At 51.9% G+C, this 21,075-nt stretch overlaps 2 protein-coding genes across 4 annotated transcripts in view; both read left to right on the plus strand.

Moving 5' to 3' along the window:
• The window catches only part of RNF43 (ring finger protein 43), a 58,363-nt gene extending 41,950 nt beyond the window's left edge, over positions 1-16,413 (plus strand). For all 3 annotated transcript variants that reach the window (XM_045182329.2, XM_024573026.3, XM_045182330.2), the window contains 7 exons: positions 6,200-6,274; positions 6,386-6,517; positions 7,144-7,248; positions 8,633-8,794; positions 9,260-9,362; positions 10,026-11,381; positions 13,586-16,413. In XM_045182329.2, coding sequence (XP_045038264.2) covers positions 6,200-6,274; positions 6,386-6,517; positions 7,144-7,248; positions 8,633-8,794; positions 9,260-9,362; positions 10,026-11,381; positions 13,586-13,629 — 1,977 coding nt within the window. In that variant the 3' untranslated portion in view covers positions 13,630-16,413. The remainder of the gene's footprint in view (positions 1-6,199; positions 6,275-6,385; positions 6,518-7,143; positions 7,249-8,632; positions 8,795-9,259; positions 9,363-10,025; positions 11,382-13,585) is intronic.
• Positions 16,414-16,514: 101 nt separating this feature from the next.
• Positions 16,515-19,606, plus strand: SUPT4H1 (SPT4 homolog, DSIF elongation factor subunit). The gene is made up of 5 exons (XM_024573109.3): positions 16,515-16,674; positions 17,200-17,306; positions 18,437-18,492; positions 18,757-18,810; positions 19,214-19,606. Exons 1-5 carry the CDS (start codon positions 16,606-16,608, stop codon positions 19,279-19,281), a joined length of 354 nt encoding a protein of 117 aa, XP_024428877.1. The 5' UTR covers positions 16,515-16,605; the 3' UTR covers positions 19,282-19,606.
• Positions 19,607-21,075: the final 1,469 nt, after the last annotated feature.

The following is a 21,075-nucleotide window of genomic DNA, read 5'->3' on the forward strand; positions in this document are numbered from 1 at the left end:
TTTCTCCTTAGAGTGATGTGTGCCCGATTCGCTCAGGCTTTCCGGAGCCATGACTGATCTGAGAGAGCTGGAAACTCAGGCCTCTGTCCTTTCCCACCACCCAGTGACCAGTGCAACCTTTTTATAATTTAATTTTATTTTACTTTTATTTATTTTTTTAGAGGAAGAGAGAGGGAAGAAGGGGGGAGGGAGGGAAATTGAGAGAGAGAGAGGGAGAGAAACAGCAATTTGTTGTTCCACTTATTTATGCATTCATTGGTTGATTCTGGTATGTGCCCTGACCAGGGATCGAACCTGCAATCTTGGTGTATCTGGACAATGATTTTGGCCAGGGCCATACCAGCAGAACCTTTTGACCATCACCTAGGGCATGTGCCCTGTCCCGTCTCCTACCCCATCACCTGGAAATTCCTGAACCACTTCCCCTGCCCACATCAGAGCAAATAGGGGCCAGTGGGCGGGCGTTTCCATCTTTCGGAACTGTTTACCGAGCGCTGTGCAGGAACAGAAGCCATTGCCTCTCCCCTTGAAGAGTTCCCACTCTTCCTCCCAAACTGCAAACTGGTGGCCCCACATTTCCACGGGGCTCCGCTGCTGGCTGGAGCTGGCAGCAGCTGTGGCCTTTCCAGACGTGGGCTGTCTGGCTGCCCTGCTGCCCGGGGGCCTGCCCCGCACAGGCCCCTGTGACCCCTGCTTTAACGTCACTGTTTTGTGTGTGCTTGCCCTGTGTGCCTGCCCGGAGTCGTGGGACTGATTCTTTGTACATATTGTCTCATTTACTTCTCATAACAATCAGGAAAGCTAGACATTGTTATTCCCTGTTTGACATATAGGGCAAGTGAGGATCAGAAACTTAAGTAACTTGCCAAGATGACACAGCTAGGAAGGGTGGGGCTGCGGTTTGAACTGAGCCTTGTGCAGGTCTCAGACCTGAGCTTTTATTCTCTCCGCTCTGTTGCCTCCCATTCTGGCTGGGAAAACAGGACATATGCGAAAGACTCTCATGGGGACATAAGCCGGGCTGGAGTGAGGTTGTGCGTGGCACAGTCATACGGACTTGAGGAACAAGGTCCTGCTCCCAGGAGGGTGACAGTTGCTGCCTGTGTACCTGCTCACTGTACTCAGGCTCAGGTCTCTGTGGGGGCAGGGATGTGGGCAGGCTTCTAACTGTGGTGCCCACAGGTAGGTGAAGATATTCTCCCAGCCTGGCCGTGCAGATGCAGAAGTGGAATCCAGGGGAGGTGGGCAATAAATGGGGGCCAGGACACACCCAAAGGGGCTGGAGAGTGTGGTGCCTCTGCAAGACTGTGAGGCTGGAGCTACCCTGCTTCTGGCTATTTCGCTCCCCTTGCTTTACAAAACATGGGGAAATGTCATTTATTCATTCAAGTTCTCAGCGTTAGGTAGTGTGAATGTGAATGGAGAGTATGTATGGGGGAGAGAGAGACAGAGAGAGAGAGATGGGGGAAGAAGGGTTCAGAGGAGCTCTGCTGTTCTTCCGGAGCAGCATATGATCTCGCACACCTGCGAACACTTGGCGACCTGTTGGGACGGGCCCACACAGGAGGCTTTCTTCTCGCCCCCTGGAGGAGCGCACTCAGGCACGCGCTCAGACGCTGGGAAACAAGGACGTGGTCAGTGCTCGTGGAGGTACTGAATCCATTGGGCCTTTGTTTCCACCACCATAAATGGGACTTTTATTTCCCACCACAGTGGTTACTGTGAGGATGAAAATGATGTATGTCAAGTGGCAAATGGTGCCAAAGCTCACACACACACACACACACACACCCCACAGGGATATAGAGAGGCACCTTGGCCACTGCCCTGTGACCTCTGTGGTCTCTGCCCGTGCTTCCTCCACCCCCTTCCCCAGCCACACTCTCCCCTCAGCTTCTCACCTGGCATCACCCCCTCCATCCTCCACCCCGTCTCCAGGTGGGAACCTCTGGTGGGAACTGCTCTAGCCCCATGCTGTCTCGCTGGCCAGGTCCAAGGTTTCCCTCAGGTCACCACCTCCTACCAGGGATCCGCTGGCCCGAAGGAAGTCTGGGAAGGTAGTAATGTGGGTCTTTGAGCTACTTCCAACATTTGAGAGTCCCACAGGCTTAACTGAAATATTCAATTTTTGTTCTTGGTTACAATGCTAACAGTTCAATGCGTTCATACGAGTTATCTCATAGGAAAATGTGTTACATAATAAATGCAGCCAGTTAGGTAAGATATATTTTTTAAAAAATAGCTCAAGGGAGGCATAGGTAAAGGGTAGGTCTTTGATAAGGAATGTTTGAAAACCACTGACCTTCATCAGCTCTGCTCTGACGTGCTGATTAGCCTCGGGGGGCCGACACCAGGGATGGACAGCTGGGACTCGAGCCAGACCACCCTGGGTCTGAAGCCTGGGGTCTTCACAGTCCCTCCGTGTTTCCTAGACGTCATAGCTCACCTCTCTCAACCTCTGTTTTCTCATCCATAAAATGGGAATACTAATGGAACTTATACCATAAGGTAGTTAGGAGAATGTAATGAGACAGTCCAGAGGGAAGCCCTTAGCCTTATGCCAAACACATAGTAATCACTCAGTAAATTTTGCAACACACTATCGTTGTCATCAGCCCACGCTTTCACAGTGAACAAGATTGTGTTTTTTTTCTTTCACTACCATCTCTGAAACCCTCAACGTAATTCTCCTGGCCTCTTCCATTCTTGTCACCACCAACCCTTCTCCCCCTATCCAGTCACCTGGCTGCTTGCTGTTTCTTTATTAGCAACTCCACTGGCATTCCTGTGGTTGCCCAGGCTTTTATCGCCTTGCACCTACCTGGACCAGAGCAGTGGCCTTTGCGTGGTGGAAGGAGCTGGCTCGGGAGGCAAGCAGATGGGCTCAAGCCCTGCCTCTGTTACCACAGAGACCGAGATCTGGTGACCAGGCGCTCACAAGGCTGAAGTCCTGGCTTCCCTCGGTGCGAAAGAGGGCTGATGGCAATCTTGGAGAGTTGTTTTGAGAAGTGAATGAAATCACAGATGCAAAGAACATAGTAATAGCTGATTTGGTAGTGACTAATGCGTAAGGAACATGTACTGTGTGCCAGGCACTATGATAAGGTTTTACCTGGATTAATTTATTCAGTCCTCAAAACAACACTGTGAAGTAGGTCCTATTATTAGCCCAAGTTTACAGAAAGGAAAACTGAGGCACAGAACAGTTAAGTGACTTCGCTCAAAGTCTCACAGGTAATAATTAGCTAGCGGATTCAGGACTCCACCCTAAGCAGTCTGGGCAGAGTGGGTCTCAATTAAGGTTATATCCCTTCTCTTTCCTCCTACCCTTGCTTTCAAGCCCAGAGGAGTCCCACCACTCGCAGTGAATCTTTCCTGACCAGTTCGGCCCAGCCAGCCCTCTAGGAGCAGAAGCCCCTCCCTCCTGGCACACCACCAGGGTCTCTGGCCATGCTTCCCCCACAGTGTTTCATGGCGGTGTCTGGGGAAAGGGGAAACCAAGAGTCCTTCCTACCCCGACTCCTACCCTCAACCTCAGCTCACTTTGATCTGTTCTGTATATTGGAGATTTGTGTCAGATAGTCTGTGTGTGTGTGTGTGTGTGTGTGTTATGGTGGTGAGTGTAGTGGAGAGAAGGGCTCTCTGCAGTGAAAAGAGGTTGGAAACTACTGGTCTGTTTCATTCATTTTGTGCTCTAGAATGTCGTTATCAGCATTATAATTGTATGTATATGCGTTGTCTCGGTAACTAGACTATGAATTGTTCTGGGGGCCTGCCTTTCCCTGGCTTGAAGCCCTGGGCATAGAAGGTGCTCAGTCGGTCTTTGATGAGGAGGAGATGTGCAGAGACTGTCACTGTGTCTGGAGAGGAAGACCTAAGGCCAAGTCCTGGGCTGCACTGGCTCCCATTGCTGGAGGCTGTGGGCAGCCTTGCTTGCTGCCCCTAGAGGGCTGGCTGACTCTTTGCAGTTCCCAGAGCTCTCTGGGTTGTCTTTCTGAAGTCCAGTGGTCCATTTCTCTCTGCCTTCCACATTCCAGTCCCTGAAGAAGTGCTTCTTTTCCTCCCTCCCTCCCACTTTCTCTGGTGCAGGTGGTCTGAAGCCTTGATAACCCCAGCGTGGGTTGCTGTCTGGCCCCCAATCTTGATTTTTTGATTCCTAGAACTCTGGACACAGGCACCCACTGCCTGAAAGTCCTTTTCTTTCCCCTGTTGGCCAACTTTCTCTCTTTGATCACTTTTACACTTTGTAATTATGGGCTAATAAGGGACCGGGGTGTTGGAACATCATGGTAATTACTTTCCACTGTTCCTACCCCAATCCTTCAAAGAGAGAGGGGTGGAGAAATAAGAAACACTCCAGAGAAGGAGGTCTGTGCCCTTCCCTCATGCTCCTCCAGACTGGGCTGGGTCCAGGGTCTCATTCTGGGGATGAGAAACATGAGGCCTGGCAGCACGGAGGATCCAGGAGTTTCAATTCTGACTACTGGGGTGACCTCCCCACCCCTTGGCCAAGTCCTGGACTGTGAGATCAGCTGCAGGAGTCCCTCACCTTTCCCCCAGGCTGCTCCCGTAGCCTAGCTCTGAGGACTCTGAAAATGGGGTCTTCTAGGTGGGGTGGACTTCCTAGGAGGAAGCGGGCAGGAGAGAGAGGGAGCCTGTGACTTCTTCATTTCATCAGTAACTCCATTCTGGATCCTGTGAATTTCCAGTCCACTAGCCCAGCAAGCTTGAGCCCCGGTGCTGGTACAGGGCCCAGCCCAGCTTCTCAGGGAAAGAAGGAGGAAAGAGGGGAGTTACTCTCCCGACAAAAACAGGGCCCCACTTAAATTTCTCCACCACCGTCCCCCAGCTCCCCTGCGTGCAGGCTGCCTGTTCCAGGGGCCCCTGGCCTTGCTGCCACCTGGGGAGCGGGGAGCGGGCAGCAGGGAGCGGGAGCTCCCGAGGCTCCCCTGGCCTGCCTGGCAGGAGACCTGCCCCAACAGGCTCTCCCCGGGAAGGGAAGCAGAGATCAAAGCGCCGAGAGTGTGAGTAAGCCCCAGCACTGGCTCCCTTCCTGCCACCACTACTCGCAGAAGGATTAACTCCTTCAGCGCCTGCAGGAAGGCCCCAAAGACTCAGCAGGCCCCCGGGGGCATGAGGGCCCAGCCGGATGCCATTACAAGATGAGCCCTGGCTCTAGGGAGGAAGTCTGAAAGTGGCTGTGCTGGGCAGGGAGACCTGACACCAAGGGTAGCAACAGTGTCTGTCGGTCGGTCCTTTGCCCTTGTGCCTCCACCCCGCCCTCAGCTCTTATCTCACCTCTCTTAACCCACACCCAGGGCCCATAGATTCCTGCTTTTTTGTGTCTGGCTCTGCGCTCTGCTCTGCCTGGTTGGCTAGGTTCTGCTTCCTCAAGCCTTCCTGTGGAGCCTTGGCTAGTGTGCACATGTGCACAGCTGTGTCCTTGTGGGAACAGCCTCTCAGGTCCCTCCCCACCTGAGTCTCTAGTTCCACCCCTCAGGGACAGGAGGAAGGGATAAAGCACTAGACAGGGACTCCATTAAATCCCTGAACTGGAGCCAGAGAAAGAGCTGGCAAACTACAGTATGGCCGGCAGAGAGAGCCTACGAGACAGGCTGGGCCTAGGGCTCTGCCACAGAGACCTTGGGTAGCAACCGTGTTCCAGGCTCTTGGAACTTCACCTGAGCTGGGGGGATGCCCTGCAGGTTCCTCTTATCAGGCAGGGCTAACCCCTAGAAAGCCCAGCTCTATTCTGAAGCAGCTCTCCACCTCTCAGCTGTCCCCCTCTCCCTCTCTGTACTGGGGACTGGTCACCCTTACTCTCTGTGGTGCTGGTCACTCGCTACTATCTGTTCTCACACTTCTTACTGGAGGCAGACTGGTGGAACCCTGAGGGCAGGAGCTGCCTTATTTGGTTTTATCAGTAGAGCTTAGTTGGCCACCTGACACTCATGAAACCCTCGTTAAGGGCTTGTTCCACCACAAAAGGCCCTAATGTTGTCCTTGGAGGCAGCAGGACCTGAGTGAGCTCAGGGCAGGGCAGGGGATCCTGGTCCCACTGACTCCTTACAGGTGAGTATACAGAGGTGCAGTGTGTGCAGGATCCTAGGAAGGGGTGGGTGGGCCAGGTAAGGCCGGTGCATGGATGGGCTGTGTCCTTCTCTGACCTCAGCTGGGCCCCTGCTGTGTGTCTCTGCAGGCCCGAATGGCAGGTGAGCGAGGAGCCAGCGCTGTCCTCTTCGACATCACTGAGGATAGGGCTGCTGCCGAGCAGGTACCCAGGGACTTCAGGGTGTTTGAGGAGGGGGCTGGGCAGAGGAGGACAGAGCGACTAGGGGATGGAGAAGCCAGGACACAGCCACGCTTGTGCCCTTTTGCTCTGCAGCTGCAGCAGCCCCTGGGGCTGACTTGGCCGGTGGTGCTGATCTGGGGTCAGGATGCCGAGAAGCTGATGGAGTTCGTGTACAAGAACCGGAAGGCCCACGTGAGGATTGAGCTGAAGGAGCCCCCAGCCTGGGTAAGCACTGCGGCCCTCCAGACCCTGCCCAGCACCTGCTCTTACCCTCGCCCTGGCTCATGGCATCGCCCACCAAAGCCCTTGGACTCCTGGGGCTGAAGAGACCTTAGGAACCTCCTAGTACAAGTTCATCCACCAGCTGTGTGCCTCTGGGCAAGTTTCTTCCTCTCTGGACCTCAACTGCAGAAAGAACAGATTGGGCCAGCTGAGTTCTAAAGTTCCTTTCAGCTCTGTGGTTTCATGGCACAGAGTAGTAGAGCCAGAAAAACCCTGGGCCCTGGGGGCCCCCTGAACCCTGGCTGGTGTTTCTCAGCTGGCAGCAAACCTCACCCAGCTGCTCATTGGGTAGCTCCCACCTCTCAGGGAGGGGTCTCCTTTCCCCCTTTCCCCCCCTTTTCAGATAGTACCTCTCACAGCTGACATCCGGAGGACCATCTCCTTCGGGTGCCCGTGGGCAGAGAGGACCCACTTAACCCCACCTGCAGGCTCCTCCACCCCGCCTCCTTACTGGAAGACTCAAGGGGACCTTTATCAATCTCTGGGTCACTGGGGCACCTGTGTTCCTGCCAAACCGGCCCAGCTCCTTCCAGAAGTACGACCCTTTCCCTCTCTGCTCGCTCTCCCAGCCAGATTATGATGTGTGGATCCTCCTGACGGTGGTGGGCACCATCTTTGTGGTCATCTTGGCTTCAGTGCTGCGCATCCGGTGCCGCCCCCGCCACAGCAGGCCGGTGAGCACGGTGGGCTCCCTGGTGGAGGTGGGCATGTGCTTGTGTGTGGGACAGTGGGGAGCAGGAAAGAAAAGTGGGGAAAGAAGGTATCTTTATGGCCATGAAACAGGTGATATCTATATACACTGCATTTGACTTTGTTGATTTCCAGCAGCCTCTCTCCATAGGTTTGCTCATTCATTCATTCAACAAACACAGTGAGCTCCATCGTATGTGCCAGGTGGGCGTAGTGCAGGGAACAAAAAAAGAAGATCCCTTCCCTCAGGAGCTTCCATTCTAGTGGGAAGAGACAGACAATGAACAAAATAAGTAAAATATATAGTATTTTAGATGGCTGTACATGCTAGGGAAAATAATAAAAATAATAGAAAGGAGGAGAAGGAAGGCAAAGGGGAAAAAGCTAATTTTAAAAAGTAAGTCAAAAAAAAAAAAAGTCAGTCCAGGAAGCCTCATTGAGAAGATGACATTATAGGGAAGACCTTAAATGGGGGGGGAGGCCCCGACCTGGGCAGGTCTCTGGGGACCAAGCGAATGAATGGAGCAAACAGTGAGTTCAAAGGCCTTGAGGCAGAAGCCTGCGGGGCTGTCTGTCGGAGGAGCGGAGGAGCAGTGAGAAGACCGTGGGACTGGAACGGGAGGGGGGTGAGGGCAGGGCAGGAGGTGAGGACAGGCCCAGGTGTGCCAGCCGCTTCGGTCCCTGTCGGGACTTCGTTTTGGACTCCGGGGGAAATGGGCCTTTGGAGGGTTTTGAACAGAAGGAGTGCCTTGATCTAACTGAAGGTGTAACGTGGTCCCTCCTGCCGCTTTGCAGAGACTGGATTACAGGAGGCAGGGCTGGCGAGAGTGAAACCAGCTAAGAGGTTGTTACAGGAATCCAGGTGACAGTAATGGTAGCTTGGAGGGGGGAGGGTAGGAAAGCGGTGAGAATTAAATTCTCAGTATATTTTGAAGGTAGCGCCCACAGGTTTACTAATAGGTTGATCATGAAGTGTGAGACAGAGGAGTCAGGAATGGCACCCCGATTTTTGGTCTGAGCATTTAAAAGAATGGAATTGCCATTCACTGAGATGGGGAGGGCAGGCATGGTCAGGAGTGCTTAACTGGGACTAGGGAATTCAGGTTGCGGCACTTTGGGTGTTTGAGGAGGGGGCTGGGCAGAGTTTGATGTGCCCGGTAGATATTCAAGTTGAGAGGTTCAGCAGGCAGTTGGATAAAAGCTTTCCCACTTGGCAGAGCCATATATGAAGTTGAAGGGGACCAACTCTCAAGGGTAGTCAATTGACCACATGATCTGTCTGGGTGACTGGGAACTGAGTACAACTTGGGGCCCAGCGGTGAGGGAAGAGGAGCCCATGCCCATTCTGAGCCCTACCCTTCTTCCCAGGATCCTCTTCAGCAGCGAACAGCATGGGCCATCAGCCAGCTGGCCACCAGGAGGTACCGGGCCAGCTGTAGAGGGCCCAGGGCTGAGTGGCCAGACTCAGGGAGCAGCTGCAGCTCAGCCCCTGTGTGTGCCATCTGCCTGGAGGAGTTCTCTGAGGGCCAGGTAAGGCCGTTCTCGCCTTTCACCTGTGTGGGCGGTGGGTGCTCTGGCCGCATCTGTGTCCTTTGTATCCTGCTGGGGCAGAGGTAGGGGACAGCCCTGAGTTTGGTTAGTTTCCTGGTCTTCCAGGGAAAGAGAACTATTGTTTGTTGAGTGTGTTCCCTGTGCCTTAGATGCATTATCTCTTCTTAGTCTCTGACCAGGAGGGGTGAAGGTAGGTTAGTTTTTGATCCTTCTGCACAGCAGAAAACTGTCTATTAAGAAACTTGCCCAAGGTCAAGCAGCTAAGTGGCAAAATCCAGGTCTTCCTAATACCAAAGCTTATGCCTTTTCGCGTCCCCTAGGGGGCCTTTTGCAAGTAGATGTTAGCAAAAAGGAGAGGCCAGAGGGAGTCAGTAGGACCTTCTGGTTCCTGGACAGTCCTGTAGCTACAGATAACTTTGGTCTGAACCTCCTCATTTTCTCCAGGAGCTACGAGTCATTTCCTGCCTCCATGAGTTCCATCGTGCCTGTGTGGACCCCTGGCTCCATCAGCATCGCACTTGTCCCCTCTGCATGTTCAACATCGTAGGTAGGAGGTGGGGCAAGGTCTCCCCTGTGTACAGGTGGGGGTGGGGGGGCTAGAACATGACTTCCCTGTGGGAAAGGGTTTTGCCTTGAAGCTGAGGAGAAAACAGCACTACCTCCCAGTTCTTTAAGCCGTGCACTGTTCAGAAATGCCTTGTCTGGGGGGCGGGGCGGGCTTCACATTGTATGCATCTTTATTATTCTAGAAATTATGTGTATTTTTATGACAACTTTGTTGATTCTAAATCTAAATTTGTATATTTATTACTCCAAGTTTCTAGCAATAAAGTATCCAATTCTAACAAAACCAGGAGATTATGACAATTTCTAAAAGAGGTCAATGAAGTATCTTGTGGAAAAGACAGTGTCTTTCTAATTCATCCAAAGTACAGTGTGGGCTTGCAGGGGCCCTGGGTGAAAAGCGCTAAACGACTGGTGGGAGGAGCAGGGGTTGTCTTGCGCAGTGGGACTCAGGGGACAACCTGGCTGGAGGGAGCGAGGACATCCCAGGCCATGTGCAGGTTAGGGATGCTCTCGTCCCCCGAACTCTGATGGAGAGCTCTCAGGCTATGCAGACTCAAAGAGATGTGCTATAACCTGCCTTTCTGTACAATGCACCCTCCATAGGTTTATGCAAACACCTGTGCCCTTGGTTCTTTTCTTCCAGAGGGAGATTCATTTTCCCAGTCCCTGGGACCCTCTCGATCTTACCAGGAGCCAGGCCGAAGACTCCACCTCATCCGTCAGCATCCTGGCCATGCCCACTACCACCTCCCTGCTGCCTACCTGCTGGGCCCTTCCCGGACTTCGGTGGCTCGGCCCCCACGACCTGGTTCCTTCCTACCATCCCAGGAGCCAGGTGTGGGCCCCAGACACCACCGCCTCCCCAGGGCTGCACATCCCCTGGCTCCAGGCGAGCAGCAGTGCCTGGCAGTGGCCCAGCACCCCTTTGCACAGGGCTGGGGTCTGAGCCCCCTCCAGTGCACCTCTCAGCACGCCACCACCTGCCCAGCGCCCCCGCGCCGGGCCAGGCCTCATGACAGCAGTGGGTCGGCAGAGAGCTACTGCACAGAACGCAGTGGCTACCTGGCAGATGGGCCAGCCAGTGACTCCAGCTCGGGACCCTGTCATGGCTCTTCAAGTGACTCAGTGGTCAACTGCACGGACATTAGCCTGCAAGGCATCCATGGCAGCAGTTCTACCTTCCGCAGCTCTCTGAGCAGTGACTTTGACCCCTTGGTATACTGCAGCCTGGAAGGGGAGCCCCAGGGGGAAGAGACTCAGCCCAGTGTGACCTCGAGGCCTCGTTCTTTGGACTCAGTGGTGCCCAGAGAGGAAGCCCAGGTTTCTAGCCACGTCCACTACCACCGCCATCGGCACCACCACTACAAAAAGCGCCTCCAGTGGCATGGCAGGAAGCCTGGTGCAGAAACTGGGGTCCTCCAGTCCAGGCCTGCTGTTCCTCGGCCACAACCTAAGCCCCAGCCGCCGGCTCCTGATCAGCAAGCTGCCAGATACAGCACAGCGGCCCCTTCAGGGCAGCTCCCCAACCCCCAACGGCCCCGGGCCCTCACAGAGCCAGCCCCAGCCCTAACTGATGCTTCCAGCCCCAGTCCCAGTCCCAGCAGTCTCTTCCACTTGCAGAAATACAGCTTCCCTGTCCGACACCCACAGAGGAAATGGCGGGGAGGTCCCACAGAGCCTCCCCCAGCCTCTCGGCCCCAGGAGTTGACTGTACACCCAACTTGCCAAGTTTTTCCCCATTATGACCCCAGCCTGGCATACTCTTGGTCCCCAGAGACCCACCCATTGATCTGTGGACCTCCAGGTCTGGACAGGAGGGTGCTACCAGAAACCCCAGGCCACTGTTACTCAAGTTCACAGCCTGTGTGGTTGTGTCTGACTCCACGCCAGCCCCTGGGACCACACCCCTCTGGGGAAGGGCCTTGCAGATGGAGCTCTGGCACCCCACAGGGCAGGCCATGCCCTTACCCACATTGCCAGGTGCTGCCAGCCCAGCCTGGTGAGTTCTCAGGGGAAGCAGGCATGGTGGGGAGAGGAGAGTAGAGCTGTATATTGCTGGACGAATGAAATCAGATGACAGGGGGGTGATGGAAGCTGAGAAGGGTACGACAGGAATGACATTGAAAGTACTGAACAGCTGGCATAGCACAGGATGCTGGCTAGAGCGCCCTGGTGCTGCAGCGCTGCCAGGTGTCGTTTCTTGGTTGCCAGATCGTAGGGAGGCCTCGGGGGAAGTCCTAGTGTGGCTGAGACATTAGAGGGCACTTGGGGTGGCCCAGGGCAGCAGCTCAAATTGAATTGTTTCAGTAATTTAATAATTGGTACAGCTATACCAATGCATGCAGCACAATATTAGCTTTAAACACAAGGAAGGCCAAGAAGCATTTCTTGCCCATGAGGAGGGCACAGAGGAGAAATAATGACTGATAACCACGATACCAGGGCATACAAGAGGAGCTGTGTGAATGATGCAAAAAGAAAAATAGGTCATGGGTTGTTCGCAGCAGCCCTGTGGGGCCTTAGGTTTTCTCCTCTCCCCTGGGGCAAAAGCGCAGCTAGGCTTTCCCTTTTAAGTACTCTTGTTAATAAGATGGGCCTCATTTTCTTGGGGGTTCAGTGCATCCCTGATACTGTATTACAAGCAATGATGATCATGTAACTCTTCAACTTTAACTTGGTATTTATTTGCTCAAATTCTGCTCTTCCTGACCCTTTTACCTCCTGATCTTCCCCATCTTGTCCCTTTGTGCAAACGACACAGTTCTTCGCCTACAGGCCTCTCTCGGAGGATCCCTCCATCCCACAAGGAGACTCAGAGGTCTTGAAATATAAGACCTCAGAGTCTAGGAATCCTACAGGCAGGACCTGAGCTTCTATCACTTATTCATTCATTTCTTCCACCCCTCCCCCACTTTCTGTATTTGTGCTAGATTCCAGGCTAGGCTCCAAGTACATGGGATGTGTCAACCTGGAGACCCAGGTCTATGGGAGACAGGCATACAAACAGTTACCATAGAGAAATACGGGATGGGGCAAAAGTAGTTTTACGGTTGTTTATACGGAAAAGAATACAATAACTAATAAATAATAATATAAGAATAAACTGTGTTTCAGGTACTCACACCTGTACACCTACTTTTGCCCCGCCCTGTAATTGCTTTCACAGAGCCATGTAATGTAGGCTGTGGCCAAGCATCTGACAGCTCCACGTGGACCCTGTCACGTGTGTGCCCTCAGTGCTGCCAGTGACAGACCACCACCTCCCCTCTCTCCCGAACTCAGAACTAGTTTCCATGACTCCCTTTTCCCTGTTCCCCAAATCCAGCCAACGCCAGGTTCTGTTAACTTTCTCTTTGTCATATTCTCCTCCAGTACTGAGGACCCCTGCCCATGTTTTACTTGCAACTGAGAGATCGAGGGTAGGACCCCCGAGCTCTGCCCTTCCCCCTTGCAGACCCCCCCCCCCACCAAGTTCAGTGTTGCGTCCCAGAGAGTTGTGCAGCACAGCTGCCCTGCCCCTACCCCCCATACTGCTGCCAGGGTCACCTTCCCCAAATAAGCTGTCCAGAAACCCTCAAATGTTCTGCTTTGTCCACAGTAAAGAAAAATTCAACCTGCATTGGCCTTCAAAGTTCTAGTACCATCTAACCTCCATCTTTCTTCCCAATCTTAGTTTCCACTCTTCGCTTTCCCTTCCCTTGTTTAGCTGAACTAGCTTGACACTTCTTGCAGTTTCTGCAGCCCAGAATATTCTACTGCCTTCCTGTTCCCAGAATTCTAGTTCTTACCTATTCCTAAGGACCAGCTCATTTATCTCCACTCTCAGGAAGCCCTTTCTGATTGCTCCACTTGGACGTGATCTCTCTCTCCTTCCTCCACTCACCAGCCCTGTCCCATTGGCATAACTGCCCTCTGCACACAAGCCTTCTCTCCTACGAGGTTGTCAGGTCCCTATTTATTCTTTTTGGTCTTCAATTTGGCACACGGTGGCAGGCCAGATTCATGAGTGCTTAATAAATATTTAGTGGGTGAATGAGTAACACACTGGTTGCTATGTATGTTTCTCTTCCTCTAGATTTGTTTTTCTCTCCCCTGTGTCCCTCTCTGTGGTTCCCTCCCAGCTCTACTCTCCTGCAGGTGGTATAAGCAAGGGGCTGCCCTGACCCTCACTGACCTCTTTGCCCCCCCTCTCTCTAAATACAGGCTCAGAGGAGGAGCTTGAGGAGCTGTGTGAACAGGCTGTGTGAGATGTTCAGGCTTACCTCCAACCACGAGCGTGCTCTGGATGACTCGGGCCTGACCTGGCATGGAGTCCTGCTCTTGAGAGAAGAAAGGGTCTCAGAAAACACCCCTCTTTTCGCCACACTTCCTGGGACCACTGGAAGACAAGTGGTGATGGCAGATGGCAGGGGATGTTGTTTCCTGCTCCCAGATCCGGAGCTTGTCCGCAGAGCACATCTGCAGTGCAGCCAGTCCACGTCCAGCAGGGAGCCAGCTACTACCTGTGTGGGCTGGCTCCCTTGAAGGCTGTTTTTTGGAAGCAGGAAGCTAGGTATGGGTAGATAAGTGTTATAAAGGTGCTGCTCCTTCCCCCAGCCCCAGCAGGTCTTCCTCATCCCAAGTCTCGTATTGACACCTGCCAGTGGGTCCAGCCGAATGCATGCGTGACCCCTTCTGTGCTCCTTCCTTGAGTGAATCCTGCACACCAGCTTCGGCTCCTCCTTGATGAGGCTGCTGCATCAGCGGTAACCCTGGCTCTTATTTTCCTTGTTTGCAAAATGACCAAGAGCATAGGGGACCCCTGAGTCCTCTAACAGTTGGGAGTGAGGAGATCTGCAGTTTCTCCAAGCAGTACCCACCCTGGTACATAAGGGAATATGTTTTTCCCTTCTCGTCCTTAATTTTCATATACACTATGTTAGGCCAGAGGAGAGGCTCTGGGAAGCCAGAGTATGGAGTTCTCTCCCTGAGGTGGTACAGCACCTTGAAGAACCTGGGGTGAAGCCTCTGATCTTCAGACGCCCTTATCACTCCAGCAGCCCCAATTTCTCTGGGAGTTGGGTGGGGGGTAGTAGGAGGGAATAACTTCCTTGGAGATCTCCTGTCTCAAAGTCCCAATGTGGGCAGAAAGAGGACGATTTCTGTTGGACTTCATCTAGGAAAAGGGAGGATGGAATGAAGGTAGAAAGGGCAGAATTACAGCTGACCGAGGACAACAATGAATTCTTCTCTGAGAGTGTTCTCTCAGAGCAGGGATGGGGCACAGGAAGGAACAAAGGAAAAGCAGAGTGGGACCCTTGGGTTTAGATGTTCCAGAGGCTCCGCTTCCCAGTATAAGCCGTACAGGCCAGGGACACACAGGATGGTGTGCACGTGATAGTGGAGTCGGAGCAGGAAGTCTGGTCTGAGCAGCTGGTACCCAGTGGGCAAGGGCTGAGGGGCCTCCTTGGGATGACATTCACCCCAGGGCAGCTTGATCATTGCTGGCCCCTCAGGCATTATCCCATTTGGAATGTGAATGTGGGAGCAAAGTGGGCACAGGACCCCACCTGGGAATCTTCTTCCCTGAGAGTCAGTGGGGAACTGGCACCTAGGCACCCACATGGTTATTTATATCTGAACCAGACAGAAAGACGCTTGAATCAGGCACTATGTTGAGAAATGTATTTATTTGCTAATATATTTATCCATAAATGCAGTTTGGTCTCATGGTTTTGTTTTGTTATGACTGTCACTCAGGGTAACAACTTCATCTTCTCCATCAACAGAAATAAATACTGATAGCAGAGAGTAGGCTCTGATTTCTGAAACGATAAGGTGGAATGGTGGGCTTGGCAGCAAGAACTGGTTTGTAAGCCCCTGAAAGCATGGTTAAATGAGATCAGGGAAGGAGAAAGAATGACTGGATTCTCACGGTGGTTCAGTCTGTATTATTACTATACTATTGACTTCACACTCTTAATTTGTGATACTTTAGTGACTTTCTCTATGATCTGGGGCTAATACTCTGCGCCCCACTTTTCCACCCATAAAATGGGTCTCCTTCACAGTTGCGGCGCTCCCCTGAGATAACAGAGGGAAAGCATGTCCCAAAGGGGAAAGTATTCAGTGACAGAACACCTCCTAACCCCAGTCGCAGAGCCCAGCTGAACACAGCACCGGAGGCACAGGAAGCAGGCCTGCCTTGAAGCAGCTCAGTCTCAATTAGGGGGCCTAGTTGGGGGGGGGGACGGAACAGCAGGGCCTGAAACTGTCTACACCCCAAAGCTCCAGTCTCCAGTCAGATAAACACGAACAACCGTGCTCTGCCTTCGCGGGCACTATTGTGGTGCTGTGCTGGTATGAAATCCCACCGGGCCTGGAGAGGCCTTTGCTGTCCTCCTCCTGCTCTCTGGGAAAGATTTGGTAGGGGTGGTGGTGGTCTGGTGCCCGATTTTGAACCACAGAGCAAGGCCGTTAGCTTTCTATGGGTAAAATGAAAAAAATATATAATTAAAGGACACTTAATCCTGTACAGATGTTCTGAAATAAAACTTTAAATGCTAAAAGCTACACAAAGCATAAATTATCAGCTGCAACGAGGAAACGTAGGTAGCGTTTTAAATCATTAAGTATGCATTTTTTTCGCCCGGCCATCCGCTCCTAGGCCAGCATTCCTGTGGACAGTAAACGGACACCTATAAGGCTCTCGCAGATGGGAGGGAGGGGGGGCTGTCCCTGGATTTCTCTTCGCCTCTGCAGAAATAATCCAGAGGGAGACAGCAGACTCTGACCCTGCACTGTTAAAACGGGAGGACAAAAAAGATTCTCAGCTGTCAGCTGGGATCCTCCTAAGAGGACTGGCGGGCAGGGGTGGACCTGGTGCCAGCGGCCTAGATCAAATGGCCCGCGCCGCAGCGCGTTCAGCGTGTTCCCGCGCAGGCGCCAGGCGCACCCGCCCCTCCTCCAAGTGCCCCGCCCATAGGCCCAACGGCTGCCCGGGCCTCGCCTTCATGCTGGCCCAGGTGACAGGGACGCACGCCCACCCAGGTGACTCCCGGCCAGCCCCGCCTCCAGGCGGGAGAAACCATCTCCGAAGGCGCGGGGAGAAATGGTGCCCGCTGCCTCCCAACCGGAAGCGGAAGTCTGAGGTACCGGAAGTGGTGAGCATTCTGGGTAGTTCGTTGTTTATATTCTGTGGATGAGGCCGCAGTGATAGTATCGCTGTTCTTTTGTCGGAGACGATGGCCCTGGAGACGGTGCCTAAGGACCTGCGGCATCTCCGGGCTTGTTTGTTGTGTTCGCTAGTCAAGGTATGCATCGGAGACCTGGTCTTAGGGGCAATGGGGGACCAAGGTGGGGAAAGTGGGTAGAACGGGACATGGGAAGAAACTGTAGGAGGCCATAGTTTACATCGGTGGGAACAGATCTTGCAGCCATAGGCACGAGCAGCCTTACAAGCCTTTGAACCCTCGACTCTTAGCACTGGCCTGACCCTTAACAGACGTTCAGTGAACTTCTGTTGGGCCCGAGGGGCACTGGGAGACAAAAAGGGTGGGGTGGGCATCAGTAGCAGAAGAAGTAGTTGGAGAGGGAGCCTGACCCTGAGGAGACTAGGGAAAGGAATAGGTAAACCGCAGTTGGGAACAAGAGAAGAAGGAATGTGAGGATGAAACTTAGGGGCTATGGGATTGGTGAGTGGGGGACCTGATAAGACCTGAGGAGACAGAGCCAACATAGGGAGACTTCTACTTGACCACGTAGACGTGTGGAGAAAGCTGCTTTTTCTTTTGACCTTGTTCATGCTCACTTCCCTTCTTAAAATTATTCCCGCGCAGACTATAGACCAGTTTGAATATGATGGTTGTGACAATTGTGATGCATACCTTCAGATGAAGGGTAACCGCGAGATGGTATATGATTGCACCAGCTCTTCCTTTGATGGGTAAGCCCCTTCCCCACCCCACACCTCCAAGTAAACGTGGGGCAGATTTTGAGACCATAATCCTGATTGATCTCAAAGTTGTTTTGGGATGCACCGTCCAGTACAGTAGCCACTAGCCGTTTGTGGTTTTGAGTGCATGAAATGTGGCTAGTCCAAACTGAGGTACGTTTTAAGTGTAAAATACACACCGGATCTCAAAAACTGAGCCCAGGAAAAAGAATGCAAAATGTGTTTGTTTGTTTTTTTAATTATATGCCAGAGTGAAAATACTTTGGATATATTGGGTTAAGTGAAATATGTTATTGGAATTAATTTGATCTTTTTGTCTTTAGTACTTTAAGTATGGCTACTAGAAAATTTAAATAACTTGTGTGGCTTTCATTATATTTCCACTGGACTGGCAGCTCATTGCTGTTGGTAGGGACTGTTGTTACCTTGTGCACCAGGACCTGGCACAGGGCCCGGAAGGTTATGGATACTTAAATGTTTGTTGAATGCATGCAGAGAAGGGAAGGTACAGTGATGGTAAATTATTGCCCCGAAGCTGATGCTCGTAGATATCTCTGAGAGGCCCTGTAAGAAAAGTTGACCCTTACCCAGATTGTCCAGTGGGGAAAAGAGGAAATGAGATAAACATAAGTGGCCAGGTCTCAATTTTCCTTTCCAGGATAGGAGCCAGAGGGCAGTGTTCTTTAGGGGGTAAGAAGGTGCTGCTGTTTCTTTTGCCCTTAGGCCAATTAAGGGTTTACACACAAACTGGGCTCTAACCAGTACTTGCTAAAGTTCTTTCAAGGTGAACCAACTTCATTTCTTCTTTGATTTCTTTGAAGGAAGAGTAAAGGATTGGGCAAAAAAAATGTCATAGAAGTTTACTTCCTACATATGCATATGCACACTCGATACTGTAGTCCCTTTGTTTATTTGTTATTACTGTTTAAAAGGGGGGAGTGGCAAAGTGGAGTCACTTTTGCTAAGCCATGGCACCAAACCCAAACTTAATAAGCAGCCTAATCAAAGTTTCAGTCAGTCCTGGGTTTCCTCTCCTAGAACCGTTGTGCTGCCGGGGACAGAGTAGAGGGCACTTCTCAGACTTTCTCTTCTCTGGCTGAGTATTTCTTTTCCCTTCCTAGAATCATTGCTATGATGAGTCCAGAGGACAGCTGGGTCTCCAAGTGGCAGCGAGTCAGTAAGTAGCTCCCTCTCTCCTTATCCTGGGCTGGTGGTGTTGTTGTCTCTCAGTGCGGTGGGGGAGTCTTCAACCACTGGGTATGTGGCCTTGAGTGAGAAAGATTGGGCTGTAGGACTGACAAGGAAAGTCACTTAATATTTGTAGCCAGAATAAGTGATTGTTTTTCTTTTGGAGTTGAAGCATTTAAAAAAATTTTAGCGTAGGCCTCCATTTGGTCGTTAGTCTTAACTCACGGTCACTGCGATCTCTCTTCTTTTTCAGGTAACTTTAAGCCTGGTGTGTATGCAGTGTCAGTCACTGGTCGCCTGCCCCAAGGTAATAATGGTCATAATAACCACCAGTGTTTGTTTACTGCACCTAGCTCTGGAAGTCCTTTATGGGAACTAATCACTGGTCCTCACAAACTCTGAGGAAACCCAGGCACGGAGAGGTTAAATAACTTGCCCAAAGTTACCCAGCTAGTACGTGAGGAGGCAGAATTTGAACCGAGGCATTCTGACTCCAGAATCCTTGCTTTCGGCAAGTACAGTGAGCCTCTTTCCCTTCTCATTGTTACGAAGTGCTCATCAAACACCTGCCCGGATCTTCAGCGGCAACGAGCCAACCAAGCAGGACTTATGATGTGCAGTCTAGAAATTCCCTTCTCCCCGCAAAGTGGTAGCTGCAGGATCTTTCTTACCCTCTTCACTCACAGAGTTGTTTTCTTTTTCTGCCACAGGAATCGTGCGGGAGCTGAAAAGTCGAGGAGTTGCCTACAAATCCAGAGACACAGCTATAAAGACCTAGCAAGATGCGTGGCTGCCAGGGTCTTTGCCGCCACCTCCTGCCTCTGCTTATTTATTGTGAAACTAAATGGACAGAACTCCAAATACTCCTCACTCTCCAATTCTGAGGCTCAGCAGGCTGTTGAGAGAACAGCACAGCATGTTCCTGGGCCCTTTTACCTTCTTTTACCTTCTTTGGACTACTGGTGGGGGTGGCGGTGGTGTGGGTAGAGTGAGTTGAATGTGGAGTAAGAGGCTGTTTTTCCTACCCACGGCCTGGGCTGCCTCCTTGCCCGTGGGCAGGACTCTGTATCGAATGCCAATAAACACGAACCCATAGCCCATGACAGATGTCTTGCCTCCTTCTTCTTTTCTCTTAGCTGGGCACAGTAAGAATTCACTCGCCTTTTAAGCACCTACCCAGAGCAATAGCGGCCCCTGCCGTCTATATGCCTCCAGGGTTGCAGGCGTTGTAGTATGCTCCCTTGGGCCTCACTGGGAGGTCTGCTCTCCCGAGTCCAAGCATTCCCATTATCCTGGTGGTCCTGGTGTCTGGAGGTTGCTACCTTCTATCCTCTAGACCTGGCGCAGCGCGTCTAGACTTCATATTCTGAGACTTAATGTGCCTTGCCGCTTGACCTTGTTTTAATACTCTGATTTTTCCTTTCTTGTCTGTTTTCTTTTTACTGCTCTTCCTATACCTTAGGCCAGCCAGTGGCACCTGTGACCTTCCATTTCCCTAGCTGGAGACCCTCCGGTGGCTGGCCTATCCGGTGGGTCATGGTCTGGCTGGTTCGTGCCTGCATAGGAGGTGGTTTGCTCCCTCTCTCCACTGGCCTGATAGGCAGCCTTAAATGTCATATTACTGACTAAGGTAAGTTACTTGTTTGGGAATTAAAAATTTACCATAAATCCTCAATTTCTTAAATTTCCACAGGAAAATCCTGTTAGTATCCTAATTTTTATTGTGTTAGATTTCATGGTTTCCATCTGTAAAATGAGAACAATTACTCTGCCTGCTTACCCCAGGATTGGGATCCTAAAAAGGAAGCAATGTGGAAATTCTGTTAAGTTTTTTTTTCAGGTGTTACTTCTTTTTACTTATTTTTAGAGAGAGGAGAAAGGAGGAAGAGAGGGAGAGAAACATCAGTTGGTTGCCTCTTGTACGTCCCCAACTGGAGACCTGGCCCACAACCCAGGCATATGCCCTGACCAGGAATCGTAACAGCGACCTTTCGATTTGCAGGCTGGCGCTCAATCCACTGAGCCACACCAGCCAGGGCTATCACTTAAGTTTTACAAAAGGAAAATTCATTTGCTCTCCTTTTATTAGCCATTCTTCAATATAAACAATATGTATGCTGTCAAAACTGGGGGGAAATGCCCAGAAGCACCACTGCAGGGCGCGCTCCGACTCAGCAGCGGAGGTTAGGGCTTTGTGTATGTGTGGCCACCTGGTGTTGCTAGTGAGTCAGTGTCTTGTTACCTGTGGCCTGGAGTGTGGGAAGGAGGGAGAGATGCTGACTCAAGTGACCACCCCTCCCTTTCCTGTCCTCACAGGCCTAAGGGAGGGAAGCTGGGATTGGCAGGCTGCTCATGCCACCACTCACAGGTCCTCAAACCAGAACCATTATCTCTGATGCCTTCAGATTCTCAGGGAATGGTCTGTAAACCCCAATACCAACTGAGTTTTTCAAGGATTTTCCCTGCCCAGCAAACTGAAAGGGCTCCAGGCCTGGGGGTTTCTGTTGTCCAATTTAGGTCTGAAAGCTTTGGGAAGCAGCCCCGCCAGGCTAGCGCTTACACCCCAGAGGGA

Source organism: Desmodus rotundus, chromosome 9, assembly GCF_022682495.2.
Source record: "Desmodus rotundus isolate HL8 chromosome 9, HLdesRot8A.1, whole genome shotgun sequence".
Taxonomy (NCBI): domain Eukaryota; kingdom Metazoa; phylum Chordata; class Mammalia; order Chiroptera; family Phyllostomidae; genus Desmodus; species Desmodus rotundus.